Here is a 16,951-nt window from a genome sequence, read left to right on the forward strand (position 1 = left end):
GGGCTCAGATGAGCATGGTAGCATCATATGCAAGAGAAGAAGTATGGTCAGAGCCTAAGAAAATAGATTGGAAACTAAAGGGTTGTTTTCCCCAGAGATCTGTGATCAGTCTGCACTACAAAGTCTAAAGGATTTGAGCTGCAGCTGTAGCTCCACTGGAGTCTGATCTTTTCACCACTTATTAATCAAAAATTGTCCAGGGAAGCTCTTTTTTATTCGGTGTCACAGATCCAGCATGGCTGGGGTAGAAAGCACTATTACCACCCTCTTTTTTTTGTAGCATGTTGACCACAAGCTTGTTGCAAATTTCCCAAGTACAGTAACTCCTCACTTAAAGTCGTCCTGGTTAATGTTGTTTCGTTGCTGATCAATTAGGGAACAAGCTCGTTTAAAGTTGCACAATGCTACCTTATAATGTTGTTTGGCAGCCGCCTGCTTTGTCCTCTGCTTGCAGGAAGAGCAGCCCATTGGAGCTAGTGGTGGGGGCTTGGAACCAGGGTGGACTAGCAGCCCCCGTATCAGTTCCCCGCTGCCCTAAGTTCCCTGTGCGGCAGCCGCCCAGCAGGCTATCAGTTGCTGGGCAGCTCAGCTGTCCCTCCCCTCACTGCTGTGTGCTGCTCCTGCCTTCTGCCTTGGAGCTGCTCCTGGGAGCCTCCTGCTTGCTGTGTGGGGCGGGGGGGTGGGGGGGATAGAGAGGGGCTAATGTCAGGGTGTCCCCCTCCCCCCCGCTCCTTTACCCCACTTAGCCATCTCCATAGAGCGACGGGGTGGGGGAGCGGACACAACAGGGCTCAGGACGGAGGGAGCTTGCTGGCAGCTGCTGCTGTCTCAAGGTCTAGAGAACATGACCTACGAAGGAAGGCTGAAAGAATTTGGTTTGTTTAGTTTGGAAAAGAGAAGACTGGGAGGGGACATGATAGCAGTTTTCAGGTATCTAAAAGGGTGTCATAAGGAGGAGGGAGAAAACTTGTTCACCTTAGCCCCTAAGGGTAGAACAAGAAGCAATGGGCTTAAACTGCAGCAAGGGCGGTTTAGGTTGGATGTTAGGAAAAAGTTCCTAACAGTCAGGATGGTTAAGCACTGGAATACATTGCCTAGGGAGGTTGTGGAATCTCCATCTCTGGAGATATTTAAGAGTAGGTTAGATAAATGTCTATCAGGGATGGTCTAGACAGTATTTGGTCCTGCCATGAGGGCAGGGGACTGGACTCGATGACCTCTCGAGGTCCCTTCCAGACCTACAATCTAGGAATCTATGAACTTGCTGATCTACTTAAAAAGGCAATGTACTTAGAGTGGGGTCAGCATACTTAAAGGGGCAATGCGCATCTCTCTCACACCCACAGGGTGTGTGTCTGTCTCTCTCTGCCATGCTGTCTCCCCTCCCTCTATTCTTGCTGCCTTGTAGAGTGTGAGGCTACGTTAACAACGTGTTAACCCTTGAGGGCTGAGCTGACTGCTAGTTCATCATTTAGCGGTAAGCCATTCCCTGGGAAGTATCCCACCCTCTGACTTCACCACCTCAACCAAGCTTCATAATCATTATTGCTGTGTACCAATTCCCTGGAAACTAACAAACACCCCTTTACTTACATTAATTCTTATGGGGAAATTGGATTTAACATCGTTTCGCTTAAAGTTGCATTTTTCAGGAACATAACTACGTTAAGCGAGGAGTTACTGTAATGACTAGCCACTGCAGCTGGGCTTTTAATCTACTGTTCATTTGCTTTCACTTCAGTCATTTTAGTGCTGGTGAAAGATGTTTAATCAAAGTATTTTTAATTCTTTCTTATACTCGGTCCATGTTTTTTGCTACTACTTTGGACTTTTCTAGCTGACGAGTTGGTGCGCAGCAAGCTGGGATGTAAAACTACAGCACACTAATGTGCTGTGCACCGACTGTTTGTGAGGACCATGCTAGTGCACACTACAGCTTCCTGGTGTGCTTTGATTGACTTCCCTTTTGGTAGCATCTGAGGACTCCATCAGTTCAGTTGTGGTCATCCAGGCAGGACTCATGGGATGCTATCACTAGGTTTCCACCATGAATACACTTTTGTTTCCTGAATCAGGCCTAAGTGCTGGTGTTTTCAGAACAACCCTACAGCAGTGTCACTTTGTGGCGCACAGAGCACTAACAGTGAAATTTACTTCTGTGCTAAAGCCCAGCACAAGGCCCATACACCACTGGCATCCAGTTTCAGTGGGGTATAAACCTGTCCTAACCCACTGCATATGGATGCATTGGCTTCCTTATTTTATTAATTGATGAAATTACAGGCCAACCCTCTCTTACCTTCACAAAAATGCATCTTCTCATGAGGCCAGTTTGCCCAGTAGGAAGACAGGTTTTGGTTGAATGTGAGGCAATTTGCTATTATTTTCCTACCCAGAATACTATTTAAAGATCTCAAAGTTTTTCAACAGCATTTTGAATGGAATGAATGGAAATGCACTGTAGTTTCTCTTCTATTGTATCATAAATGTTAAAGTTCTTCCCCAACTAGTTTACAAAAGGATTAGCTGCTTTTTAGAATGCTAACTTGTGATGAATAGGTTTTGCAGAATACCCTATTCCTTTCTTCAGTTAACTGGAAAGGGAATTTAGCTCTGCAACCTTTACAGACTTTAGCAGGGGTACTTTTTACATAAGTGTTGGTAGGTTATTGAAAAAGGAAATTCACAGTATTTTTTCCAATGTTAATACATAAAATAGGGAACACACTCTTGCTGGTTGTGTTGTTACTTGCTAGTACACTTTTTGTGGCCAAGTAATGGAATTGTTTAGTTTCCTTTAAAAAGAAGTATTGTACTGTATGTAGTGTTCATAAGAGCCTACAAATTCCTAAGGAATTATAAAATACTTGTACTACATGTGTGTCTCTCAGATCTGGGTAAACAGGGAAAACAATTTTCTTTTTTCAGAAAAATACATGTGTACTGTTAATTTAGATATTTGTTCTTCACTATCCATTCCATGCTTTTTTTCAAACTGGTCATCATAGGTAATAATGGAAAATAGTTAGACAACACTGTTCCTTTATATTATGAAACTCTCAAACATGCTGGGATGAATATTTTTGGATCTGCTGTTTCCTTTGCTTCTCTTGGTTAAGTTATTCCATTTATGAACTAGGTCAAAGAAGAGAGTTTTTAGTATTCCTTTTGTACAGATTACACCCACTTCCACTGCTGTATTCAGTGAGATTAATACTGCAAATAAGATTCTATTCTTGTTTGACACAGACTGTACTTATGTGAAATTATGCAAGAATAAACCTAATTTTTTTAAACAATGAATTGTCTGATGTTGAATGTGTAGAAAAGCTTGAATCTTCAATGACATCTTTGGTTAAAGATTTGCATCATAGTAATATGCAAGGAAATACAAATACTATTTTTTTTAGTAAGGTTTGGCACATATAGCACACTTTATTTATAGCTATGAAAGCCTTGAATGAAGTGTCCCAGGACCTCTGCAAAATAGGTATTTTGTCCCCATTTTACAGATGTGGAAATTGACAGAGGTTGCAAGTTCAAGCCACACAAACAGTGGAAGTACTAATAGGATCCCTATTCCTCATCCTGTGTTTACTCCTAACTTAACTTCAATGTAGGGTTGAGACCCCAGTTAGCATTTTAATTCAGTTGCAGGATCTACTGTGCTGCTGTACTCTGCTTTTATTTTCTTTTACTTCTAACACTGCGGGCCTTACTTTATCCTAATAGGTAGACATGGCTGGTTCTGGATTTCTCAGTGGCACTCACTGCAGAGAAAAAGGAGCTCCCTCAGCCTGCAGTTGAGTGTGCTGTCTCCCCTTGTGGTTTTTTTTTGGGTAGGGTGCGGGTGCGATAGGCGTAAGTGAAGAACTCCTGCCACTCAAGAAGTGCAGCAGTTTCGGCAGGGTGTCCTGCTTCTAACAGAACTCAATCCTCTCCTTCCACTCACTCCAAATATTACTAAACCATTTAATTTCCACTTGTCTTTTTATTTAAATAGGAAAAAAGGAGTATGGGCTGTAGGAAGAATTAGTACATCTGCAACAAACTCAGAGCAGTATTGCCAATTCCGTGTCTTCTCTCAGCAGCATCAGTCAGGTGCACCCAATAGCAGATATCTCAAACAGGTGATCTCACAACTGAGGTAAGTATATTTAAAATTTGTTTCCAAAACCATTTAAGGTTACTTACATAAAAAAAGTCATGGATTTTTAGAGGGTAAATCTACTATTTAAAAAAAAATTGAAAGCTCAGAATATCCAAATAAACCTTAAGTCCAAAGAAATGCATATTTCATTACAACATTATTTTGATTTTGAATCTTGAGATACTTTAAGTGGGAAGTCTCAGTAAAATGTATCAACTGAGATTTGTAGACAATTGTACATTCAGTAGTTTGACATGTATAACAGACAATGTATAATGGAAATTATATACTTGATAGCTGTTTCAGCCAAAACTCATCCACCTAAGTTTATGCACTTGGCCGTTTGAGAACTCCTTGATAACGGGTCATTGTTTACCATTCCATTGTTCCTGTCTTTGAAAACAGACTGATTCATACAACAGCAAATGTAATCTGTTGACATTTATAGAGCACTTTACCTTTGTAGTGCCCTCTATGAACGCTGTTCCCGGATTAAAAGACAGGAATAACAACTAATGTAGTGCAACTCAACCGTTTGACCAATTTGTCTACTTTTACAGAATATGTTCTCCATTGCCTTCAGAGTTACATAGCTAGATTCAGGTCAAGCCCATTTTCCAAACCAAGAGTTACAGGGTGGCTAAACAGGGGTCTGTAACTGAAGCTCTTCATGTAACTTTGGAGAGGTTACTGCAGCTAATGTTGCATTTCAGAGTTAATCACCTTACATTAAATCGGGGTCGGCAACCTTTCAGAAGTGGTGTGCCGAGTCTTCATTCATTCACTCTAATTTAAGATTTTGTGTGCCAGTAATACATTAACGTTCTTAGAAGGTCTCTCTCTCTAAGTCTATAATAACTAAACTACTGTTATATGTAAAGTAAATAAATGTTTTTAAAATGTTTAAGAAGCTTCATTTAAAATTAAATAAAATGCAGAGCCCCCTGGACCGGTGGCCAGGACCCGGGCAGTGTGAGTGCCACTGAAAAATCAGCTTGTGTGCCGCCTTCGGCGCCCATGCCATAGGTTGCTTACCCTGCTCTAAATAAACACTACAGCCTATCGAAGGAGAAATATTTTATTGTTTCCATATAATAGATTGACAGGTTTCACTGTGAAAAACAGCTGGATAAGATGTTACACGGTATCTCTCATGATTTTGGTCAGTTTCTGAATCTTCGATTTTGTTGACATGTCAGCATACTTATCCCCAATGCTGACAATCATTCCACCCAGGATTGATGGATCAGTCTAGGAAGAAGAAAGTTACACACATCTATTAAATCAAAATCCATTGGCCAAATATTCAATTGTCAATCTTTTCTATGCAGTAAAGAAAAAATTTGCCTAATTAATAGTAATCTTGTTCTTGCAGTTACTATGATGCAAGTTTAGTTATTAAAAATGCCACTGCATTTATAATCAAAAGCAGAATTTAATATGTATATTAAATTTTACTAGACCAAGAAAAACTAAAATGCATAAAAAAATATTTACAATAGATCTTTCAATGGAGTCTGTACCTCAGATCCGCCTGTTAGTTACAGAAATTGCTTCACTTTATGGAATTTATTCACAAGCCATTAGTCCTTACCTTGGTCTCCAATTTCAAGACTTCTCCTTTAGCCAGGAAGCCACTCAAAGCTGTTTTTAATTCAGCGAGGCCGGCCTCATCCAAGGGCTTGGGTGGGATGGGTTGGGGGAGGGGAAATAAAAAAAATCAAAATCAAAACTACAGAAAATGAAGGGCTGTATTTAAATATCCAATGCGCAAAAAATACCTGAATTTTCTATTCCCAAGCGTAATACACCAACTGGAGGAGGACTAAAGGAAGAAAGAGCAATGAGCCACACTTTTGGGCAATACACAGTGAATGTAGGAGAGCATAAAAAGTAGCATTTGTTTGCTGTGCCTTGGACAGGTTAGTTTTAGTTCTACTTAATTACATGTATAGATGTTATATCATTTAGGAAATGTCAAAACTCCATATGCCAACACTCCATTTTGATGGAGACTGTTTTCGATCAGCAAGACAGCTGTACCTAGTTATACAGTGAAGGTTTATTTTCTGCTGCAAACATGTACTAAAGATTGAACATAGAAAAGATGGTTAAATTACTGAACTGGGACTCTGCTCTTTGGATTGCAATTCTCAGCTTTGCCATAGGTTTCCTGTATGACCTTAGGCAGTCACCTCAGTTCCCCATCTACAAAATGGAGAGGATACCTTCCTACCTCACAGGGATATAGAAAGGACACAGTCAGGAATGTTTGTAAGCCATTCACCTACTATGGAGATGGGACCACAGTGGAATCAGAGCAGATTTTGCAGAGAACATCAACAGTTCTAGATTCTAGCTGTTTTGCTGGTAAGTTATTGAAAAAATAAATCGTGACAGTGTCTTTAAAAGCCATAAAAGAGCAGGTATGGGCACAAGAGAGGTAATTTTAGCCACGGAAACTTAGAGCACAGACGAGAACTTGTGCACCCAAACACACATGCAAGCCTTTTCATGTGTCCAGTAAGTCATTAACTAGGCCAGCGTTTCCCAAACTTTTTTGGCCACGGAACACTTTAGCCTATTACGGAACACTTATATTATTTTGTAGCAGTTTGGTTTTCAAATAAATTGCATGATTTATGCGCAAATATATTTTATAAAACAAAGCAAAAATACAAATTTAAAATAACTTGAACAATTTCTAACTGCAAAGCGCATATAAAGTAGTACAAAAATCAAGTGCAAGAGTCAAAATTAAAAACAGTGTTCTACTTAAACCTGCTTTTATATATACACACAAACACCAAACAAATTATATTTTTTATTAGGAAAATCTATTTTTATAAACAAATACAAATTTGGATTTAATGAGATTGGTGTTTCTGCGTTTTTCTATCACAAATTTGCTTAATATTAGGAATAATGCTGGAAAGTTGAATCCTCATGTCAGGTGCCGCATCAAGTCTACTCCTATATTTGGTTTTTGTTGCAGTATAATACGAAAATCCTGTCTCACACAAATAAGTTATAGCAAAAGGAAGGAGCACTCGAACGACACGTTTAACCACATTAGGGTACTATTCTATTAGGCTGCTCCAAAAATTATTCAGCAGAAGATCCTTAAACTTTTGTTTCAAATCAGAATCAGAAATTAAGTCAATTAGGCTTTCATAATCGTGCACAGTATAACCAACTGGTCTGGCTGTAATTACAAACGGATTTCTAACCCAAGCATCATCATCAGTAGTTGTAGGAAAATATTCTAATAGAGGCCTGCAAGTCACTTAAGTGCTGTAAAATGGTGCTGGAAACTTCTTCATGGACTGTAGAATTTATTTCAGTCAGAAATTCAGATACTGTAAGGAAGCTGTTGAAGTTATTCTGTTCTACCCAGAATGCCCAGAATTCCAGTTTCTTTTTAATGACAAAATTTTATCCATTGTAGTAAAAATAGTCACATTCTTTCCCTTGCAGCGACAGATTAATTTCATTTAATTTTGCACAAATATCTGCTAGATACGCAAGTCTCATTAGCCATGAGGAATTTGTCAGACAGTCATTAAATTTTCATCCTGAATTATCTCAAGAATACCAATAGTTCACAACGGAGCTCAAAAAGCCTCACAAGCGTTTTTCCTCTGGATAGCCACCTCACTTCCATATGTAAAAGAAGCACTTTGTGCTGACTACTCATTTTCTCACACAAAATTTTAAATAACCTGGATTGAAGTGGTTGAGACCTGACAAAATTGATAATTTGTACTGCTTCACTGAGTACAATTTTCAGATATGCTGGTATGTTTTTAACTGCAAGTGCTTGTCTGTGTAGAACACAATGGCTCTTAGTGCTTTTTGGTGCCACACTTACGATTCGCATTACTGCTCCCTTCATCTTTCAGTACATACATCAATACATTTTCCCCAACTAATTTCATGCTTTGATAAAATTGTTGATGCAGTTGCATATTTCTTCTCCAGCTGTGTTGCTTTGCAGAGCTTCACATAAGAGCAGGTCCTCTTCAATATTATTATTAAAGCTACAGCGGACAAATACTAGTAGCACAGCAAGTCCTGAAATGTCAGTGGACTCATCTAGCTACAATGAATACTCACGGCAAATTTTCAGTCAGCAAACTAGCTCTTTTTCTATGTCATCGGCAAGATCTTTAATAAGGCGTACAGTATTATCTGACAACTGTACAGCATCAATTTCTTTACCAGACTGCTCACTCAACATGCACATTACAATATCTTTTGCGCAAGGCTTGATAAGTGGTTCTCCAATAGTGTGAGCTTCTCCGGCAAGTGCTATACGGTAACTTACTCGATAAGATGCTTTTGTTGCACTTTTGTTGTCTGTTTTAGCAATTTTAATCATCGAAAGTTTACAATTTCCAAGTGAGTCATGCTTCCTCTTGAAAAGACGTATATCTTTGTCTCTGTATTCAGCACGCTTGGTTTCCAAATGCCTATGAAGTTTAGCAGGAGCCAATGAACTCTTTGCTAGTATTTTGTTGCACACAACGCACTGCGCATCAGGAACATCTTTATTTCCAACACACACAAAACCGAAAGACAAAACTTTCATTTCGGTCTTTTAACACCTGCTTCTTGTTTTTTGATCTACTTCGGTGGAAATTCTTTCACATTGGATAACTCACTAGTACTAACAGATTTTTCGGCAGCAAAAGACTGCGACTGTTCATTCTCACTTTGAAGTATCACAATATTTTGCTCGTTTATTTCGGACACAGTTGGAGTACCAGAAGAACTTGCTTTTTGTTTCAAAGTTCCTTCTTTTAGCCACAAATCCATGGTGATTAGGTTTAGTAACAATATTTAGAAATACTGATTTGTCAAATTTTGTTTGTCACATTTATATTGTTTTGAGCAAAGCTAGTTTAGTTGTGCTTATCGCACACATGGTAAAGACCCACAGGTTTGAATGTGTTGAGTGAATGTTATATTCAACATGGCGTAAAGAGAATGGTGTGTGCATACCACTGCAGTTCGCGCAGCCTTGAGCGGAAGGGGTACGACATCACTAACTGAAATGTGCCCAAAAGGGGTAGACATCAACATGCTTGCGTGACACGTTCTCTTTACGCCATGATATTCAATACGAGATCTATCAAAAACCAGAAAGAGTTTTATGTTAAATTATACTCATTCAAAAAAAAAAAGAAAAAAAAGAAGAAGTTGTAAACTATGCTTCAAATATGCAAAATTTAAAATTAAAAAAACTGTAGACTTTTTTCTAATTATGATTCTTTCACAGAACACCTATTCACATTGTGTGGAACATCAGTGTTCCGGGGAACATTTAACTAGGCTGTTCTTTCAGCTCACAACAGTGTTAATGTCTGAAGATGTGGATACAGAGAGCTGTGTGTACTTTGTAAACAAGAAATGGAAGCAATGAATTATTTAGCCTGGCTAGAAAGTTAATTATAGCCCAGTCCTAGATTTTCAGAGATTTACTAGGAAAAGTCATTGGCTGGCAACCTAGGAGGAACCAAAACTCAGACTCAGGGCTTGTCTACATCAGAAAGTTGCAGCGCTGGTGAGGGAGTTACAGCGCTGCAACTTAGGAGGTGTACACATCTGCAGGGCACCACCAGCGCTGCAACTCCCTGTTTGCAGCGCTGGCCGTACTCCCGTTTTGTCTCGGGTGTAGAGGATCCAGCGCTGGTGATCCAGCGCTGGTAATCAAATATAGACACTTACCAGCGCTTTTCTTGACCTCCGTGGAATAAGCAGGTATCCCAGCATACCTGAGGAAGCCTCTGGTAATCAAGCTGGTCTCCTTCCCCGGTTTGCTCTCGCGTTCCCCGAACCCCGAGCAAGCAGGTCTCCTTCCCTGAGGTTTGCTGGGTGGTTCCGGGAACGCGAGAGCAAACCGGGAAAGGAGACCAGCTTCGCCGCGGTTTGCTCTCGCGTTCCCGGAACCACCCTGCAAACCGCAGGGAAGGAGACCTGCTTGTTCGGGGAACGCGAGAGCAAACCGCGGCGAAGCTGGTCTCCTTTCCCGGGTTTGCTCTCGCGTTCCCCGAACCACCCAGCAAACCGCAGGGAAGGAGACCTGCTTGCTCGGGGTTCGGGGAACGAGAGAGCAAACCGCGGCGAAGCTGGTCTCCTTTCCCGGTTGCTCTCGCGTTCCCGGAACCACCCAGCAAACCTCAGGGAAGGAGACCTGCTTGCTCGGGGTTCGGGGAACGCGAGAGCAAACCGGGAAAGGAGACCAGCTTCGCCGCGGTTTGCTCTCGCGTTCCCGAACCTCCCTTGAAGCCGCCCAACAGCGCTGCAGTGTGGCCACATCTAACACCACTTGCAGCGCTGGTTGCTGTAAGTGTGGCCACTCTGCAGCGCTGGCCCTATACAGCTGTACTAATACAGCTGTAACAACCAGCGCTGCAAAATTTTAGATGTAGACATGGCCTCAGACTCTAGGACTGGAAGGGACCTCGAGAGGTCATCGAGTCCAGTCCCCTGCCCTCATGGCAGGACCAAATACCGTCTAGACCATCCCTAATAGACATTTATCTAACCTACTCTTAAATATCTCCAGAGATGGAGATTCCACAACTTCCCTAGGCAATCTATTCCAGTGTCTAACTACCCTGACAGTTAGGAACTTTTTCCTAATGTCCAACCTAAATCTCCTTGCTGCAGTTTAAGCCCATTGCTTCTTGTTCTATCATTGGAGGCTAAGGTGAACAAGTTTTCTCCCTCCTCCTGATGACACCCTTTTAGATACTTGAAAACTGCTATCATGTCCCCTCTCAGTCTTCTCTTTTCCAAACTAAACAAACCCAATTGTTTCAGCCTTCCTTCATAGGTCATGTTCTCACGACCTTTAATCATTCTTGTTGCTCTTCTCTGGACCCTCTCCAATTTCTCCACATCTTTCTTGAAATGCAGTGCCCAGAACTGGACACAATACTCCAGTTGAGGCCTAACCAGCGCAGAGTAAAGCGGAAGAATGACTTCTCGTGTCTTGTTTACAACACACCTGTTAATGCATCCCAGAATCACGTTTGCTTTTTTTTGCAACAGTATCACACTGCTGACTCATATTAAGCTTGTGGTCCACTCTGACAAGACTAGAAGTATTTAGTTACTGCCCATCAGACGAACTAGTGACCTGTAGGTAAAAATGCAAGATCCACTGGCTCTCCAACCTGAGGCTCAAAACTTGAGCAGCCTCCCACTTCCATTTTCCACAGACCAAGAGCAAAAGGAGCAGGTCTTCCTACCATTTCTGATAAATTTCTCCTGTGGTTTTCCTCAACCATTTGTCCCCAATACTGCTCATGGTTAATTATGTAAGCGCTGGGAAACAACTGAAGTCAGTTAAGGAAAAAAGTGCAAAACAGTTTTGTTTTCTGGTCAATGGTTGCTGGAGATCTGAAAGCCTGTATACAAGTAACTTTCATTCAGGTATTGCGGTGAACATGCAGTGCTGTTCATTTCTCAAGCATAGCCGAGCTCAACCTGTTCAGGCTGCCTAGAGCAATTAAGCAAAAACATTTGCAGCTACCATCAATTAAGCCCAGTCCCGCAGAACTTATGTTTCTAACTTACATTAGCAGTGGTGACTGAGCAGAGCACTTCCCCACGGTATGCACTCATGATCTTTCCAAAAGCAGAAATTACATCTGGAGTCTGTTGCAAACGACCATTTTCAGCAAGCAATTCTGGAAAAAGAGGTATTGCAGTGTTTAAAACAAGTTACATATGAAAAAAATATCCAATACAAACTGAGTTAAGAATGCAAAAGAGCAAACCACAGCAAATACCAAAATGCTTCAATAGTTTCATTTTACATAGTTTCTTAAGTGTCTAAGACAATGAAAGTAGGTTTGGTCATGAAAAATTAACATTTGCTAGCGTAATGCTCAGACTATACTTATATCAATGACTTACTCATGAAGTTGATAGTGATCGGAGACAATTTCTCTTTTACTAAAGCATCATTTATGGTTTTTTGTTTAATTACGCTCTTTACATGAGGATTCACGACAACACTAGACAATTTGGGGTCCTTCAGAAGGGTCTAAAAAAGGATAAAACATAGGTAACATGCTCATCAATAGAAAACCTGATGCACCCATTTTTACACATCCTTGGAAAATGCACAGGTTTACATTAACTAAATGAAGAGGAACATGGAAAGTTTCAAAGCAGAGTAGAAACTTCTATAAACATCTAATAACTCTTTCCTGACTTACTAAGCTGGATATACAAGGAGAAAATCTCCCATGGCCAAAGCATAGAAGAGTATGATGAAAAATCCCCGGGCAAGTCTACACTACAGAAATATTGCAATATAATTATGTTGCTCAGAGGTGTGAATAATCCACACCTCTGAGCAACTTAATTATACTGATTTCAGTGCTTGTGTAGATAGCACTATGTCATCAGGAGAGCTTTTTCCCACCAACGTAGCTACTGCTTCAAGCAGAGGTGGATTAATTATACCGATGGGAGAGCTCTCTCTCGTCCATCAGTGGAGAGTGTCTTCATTAAAGCACTACAGTGGCACAGCTGCAGTGTTTTTAGTGTAGACCTGCCCCCAGGTACTAAAAAGCCAGCAAGTGAAGATAACCAAACTATGCAAATGTGAAAGTGTAGATTAAAAAAACCCCAAACACCACAAAGGCTATATCTGCATTGCCCCACAGTGTGGACTCTGGGGGTGTGAATTGTAGAACACACCTAAATGTTGTGCTCTTAGCTGTCTTGCATGGACATCGCTGGCACAAGCCAAAAAGGTATCTAGTTTGCATTAACATAAACCTCTTTCAAACACGACTCTTCACATTTTCTATTAAGGCAAGGGTCAGCACTGAAAACTAGACCAGAAAAGCAACAGCATGTGTTTAATACCAATCAAATTCCAGTGGTAGGCAACCTATGGCACATGTGCCAAAAGCGGCACTCACACTGCCTGGGTCCTGGCCACCAGTCTAGGGGGCTCTGCATTTTAATTTAATTTTAAATGAAGCTTCTGACACATTTTGAAACCTTATTTACTTTACATATAACAATTGCTTAGTTATATGTTATTGACTTATAGAAAGAGACCTTCTCAAAAGGTTAAAATGCATTACCGGCACGCAAAACTATAAATTAGAGTGAATAAATGAAGATTCGGCACACCACTTCTGAAAGGCTGCCAACCCCTGATATCGTCTATATAAAAATGTGATGTTTTTAAATTTGCAATGTTTAGGATTTGCTAAAGACTGAGAAATTCCTCCTCCATAACTGAAAAGGGGGGAAAACAGTATAAGAAAAGCCATTTCCACAACACTTAATTTAAAACTTAATTTTAAATTGTTTAGAGAAGTAACTGTACAAGACCTACTCACCAATACTCGACTAAGCTCCTTTTCGACCTGGTCCAGTTTTTTCTGCTTAGAAGCAGCAGAGTAGAGAGCAGTAGCATAGCGACCTTCTAGTCCATAAACCTGGATTGGAGGCTTGAAAAACAGAGAAGTCAAATTAGTAACTGTCTGAAGCATTAGGAGTCACTAACTCCAAGCAAGTTTAACATCAGGAGATGCACGACTTTCCTCTTGAAAGACAACCTACCCTTAAAGGTATTGACCTACCACAAATACAAACACACAAAAATAAGAGCTTTTAAAAGCCCAGTTGCCTAGATGCTATTTATTTATTGATTGATTTATTGGGGGGGGGGGTGGACTATTCATGGAATAGGTGATATGAGTGACTTAGCGCTCTGTGCTTTTTGGATGAAATTAAACAAAAGGCCATGGAGGGCTGCACTCATTCTCTGGGATTAGGCCCCCCTGGCACCATACCTCTGAGATTTCTTTCTCGTGAGCCCCATCAGGGAGTCCACTCACACTGGACCCACGAGGCCTCCACACCCAGAGGGAACAATGCCACCCCACAGTGACTGTCAGCATAAAACGGAAGAGTTTATTGTGTATCTGAGCACAGCACAGGCAGTTCTCAGGGCCCTCAAGCCTAGAAAGTCTCAGCACCATGCAACCAGGTGGCTCAGGCTGCTCTTTGACCCAAGTCCAGAAGATATCTCCTTCCAGCCAGCCACTCTATATCTCAATCCCTCCTCTGTCCTCCTTCTTTGGTCCCAAGCAAACAGAACACCTGGGCCCTCTCTCTTCTGTCTTTTGTTCTCATTGGCCAGAACCAGCTGCCTTTCTGCCCAATTATAGTGGAAAGGTCAACTAAACTCCCATCAACGTCAATAGCAGTTTGACTGGGTCTGACAACAGATAGTGTGTGACAGCTGCTAATTATGCCACTGCACTAAACTAGGATTTTCAAGAGATTAGTCATTTTGGGTGCCCATCTTGAAACACCTTGAAGGAGTTTGATTTTCAGAAACTAGTGAACACTCACTGTCAGAGTTTGGGCCTGTTAATGCATGTTAAGATAGTCACACAAAAATCACTAGTCACTTGAAAAAATCTTGACCCCCTGTAGATAAAATATTTATCTCAGTTTTCTCAATAGCTCTTTGGGATGCCTTTGGTATAATCAAAAAGTTTAACTTCCCATTGAGCTTCTCATATTTAAAACAGTATGAATTAGTTAATGTTAAAAAGGTTGCAGCAGTCTTGTTTTCACTCAAATCACTTTGAGCAGGAAGCCCTGGTAAAAAGCTTTTACCATCTTTAAAAGGAATTCCTGTTTTGATAGAAGAGACTTATTTCTACTACTGCTGCTACACTGGAAGCTACAGAGATGCAGCGAAACTGTACTGGTACTGGATAGACCCCACAGGATTAAGGAGGCAGCACAATCTACACTGAGAAAAAGGATCTGTTGTCATACCCCATGCCAAAAGATAGGGCAGGTGAGATTCATGCAAACTAACTGTACAGGTAACGAACAAAAATGAATAGCCAAGAACTGGCACGTGGTAAGATATTTCAGGCATTCTCCCACACATCAGAACCATAAGAGGAACTGAAACAAAAATAACCACCTTGAAAATAACACATTAGCATCACTAACAGGGCTTGTCTACATTATCTGCTGGATCATAGAATATCAGGGTTAAGGGATCTCAGAAGGTCATCTAGTCCAACCCCCTGCTCAGAGCAGGACCAATCACCAAACAGATTTTTACCCGTTCCCTAAATGGCCCCCTCAAGGATTGAACTCACAACCCTGGGTTTAACAAGCCAATGCTCAAGCCACTGAGTTATCCCAGCAGGCAATGATCGATCCAGCAAGGGTCGATTTATTGCGTCTAGTCCAGACATGATAAATTGACTGCTGAGTGCTCCCTGTCGATTTCAGTACACCACTGGAGCGAGAGGTGCAGGTGGAGTTGATAGGAAGCATCTGCTGTCAACTCACCACAGTGAAAACACCATGGTGAGTAGATCTAAGTACATCAACTTCAGCTACGTTATTCACGTAGCTGAAGTTGTGTAACTTAGATTGATTCAGGCCACCCAGAGGATTCAGGGGGCCTGGGGCAAAGCAATTTCAGGGGCCCCTTCCATAAAAAAAGGTTGGAATACTATAGAATACTATATTCTCGTGGGGGCCCCTGCAGGGCCCGGGGCAAATTGCCCCACTTGCCTTCCCCCTCTGGGCAGCCCTGGATTGATTTCCCCCGCAGTGTAGACCAGGGGTAAGTAACCTATAGGCATTCTAATTAAATAGAATTATATTTGCATTATGAAGAGAAGTAATCAAGGGGCTTCAATGTATTCCAAGAGAGATGTCTCAATTAACTGCAGCGTAGTTTTTCACAGGGCTTTGGAGCTTGGACCCCGGAGCTGGAGCACAGACCAGTAGGTTTTTGTGTGGAGCTGGAGCGGAGCTGTAAGGGAGCAATTAAAAAAATGTGATGGCTCCAAATCACTGGTTTTTCAGGTAAATGAGGCAGACACACTCTTGGGATTCACACTTTGTGCAGAGACAGCCAACTCAGTACACACTGAACCAACAATACCGCATTTGTGCCTCCTGTGAAACTAAGTTAAGGACACTTCCTAGGAAGGTGCGATAACTTCTTCGACTAGCAACAGCAAAGCCCGGGCATAACAGTACGCGACAAGTATCCAACATGAACCAGCTGAAATTGCCCCGCGGAACTCCCTGCACCACCAAACACTTGTAAGCGACCCTACCTTTACCAGCTGGGACGCCGGCCTGGCGAGGGAGGTGCTGAAGAAGCGCAGCTAGAAGACAAGGGGGGGGGTTAATTTCCCTCAGCAAGAAGGTGAGTCAGGAGGAAAAACACCCGCGCTTGGGCCACGGGCTCGCCGGGCGCCTCCCGGGCCTGAGCGAGCCCCGCGGCCACAGGCCGAACCCGAGTCCCGCCCGCCCGCCGGGCGCCCCAGCCAGGAGAGAACCCAGGAGTCCGGGAGCCCCCCGCGGACACGCTCGGGGGGAGCGACCGACCGACCGCCGGGCCCGGCCGAGGAGCCACGGACCCCGGGGCGGTGAGGCCCGGCCCGGCCCCTTCCCGCTCGGGTCCCCGCGAGCCCGGCTCCGCTGTCGGTCACCTGCCCCGCGGCCGCCGCCATTGTCTCCTGCCGCTCTAGGTCAAACCTCGCTCGGCGCTGGCTAGGACGCGTGCGCACTACTACCCAGACCCTGCCGCGGGGCACGCCGGGAAAGCGAGTCCTGGGGCCCCGCCCGCTCCTGGGAATTGTAGTTTGTCAGCGAGCGCCGCCGCACGGGGAGGGGGAGGGGGAGAGGGAGGGGAAGGGATGTGACTCCAAGCGGTGAGTGGAAATAGCGTCAGCACGGGGCACCATAAGTCAGCCCCTCCGGAAACGT

General features: G+C 42.5%; 1 protein-coding gene across 1 annotated transcript; it reads right to left on the reverse strand.

The window, feature by feature from the left end:
* Positions 1–5,212: 5,212 nt before the first annotated feature.
* ATP5PO (ATP synthase peripheral stalk subunit OSCP) lies at positions 5,213–16,778 on the reverse strand. The gene is made up of 7 exons (XM_050929726.1): positions 16,675–16,778; positions 16,297–16,347; positions 13,528–13,638; positions 12,080–12,209; positions 11,738–11,850; positions 5,745–5,831; positions 5,213–5,401 (listed from the first exon to the last, which is right to left on the reverse strand). The coding sequence occupies exons 1-7, from the start codon at positions 16,693–16,695 to the stop codon at positions 5,288–5,290; spliced, it is 627 nt and encodes a 208-aa protein (XP_050785683.1). The 5' UTR covers positions 16,696–16,778; the 3' UTR covers positions 5,213–5,287.
* Positions 16,779–16,951: the final 173 nt, after the last annotated feature.

The sequence above is a fragment of the Gopherus flavomarginatus genome, chromosome 1, assembly GCF_025201925.1.
Source record: "Gopherus flavomarginatus isolate rGopFla2 chromosome 1, rGopFla2.mat.asm, whole genome shotgun sequence".
NCBI lineage: Eukaryota > Metazoa > Chordata > Testudines > Testudinidae > Gopherus > Gopherus flavomarginatus.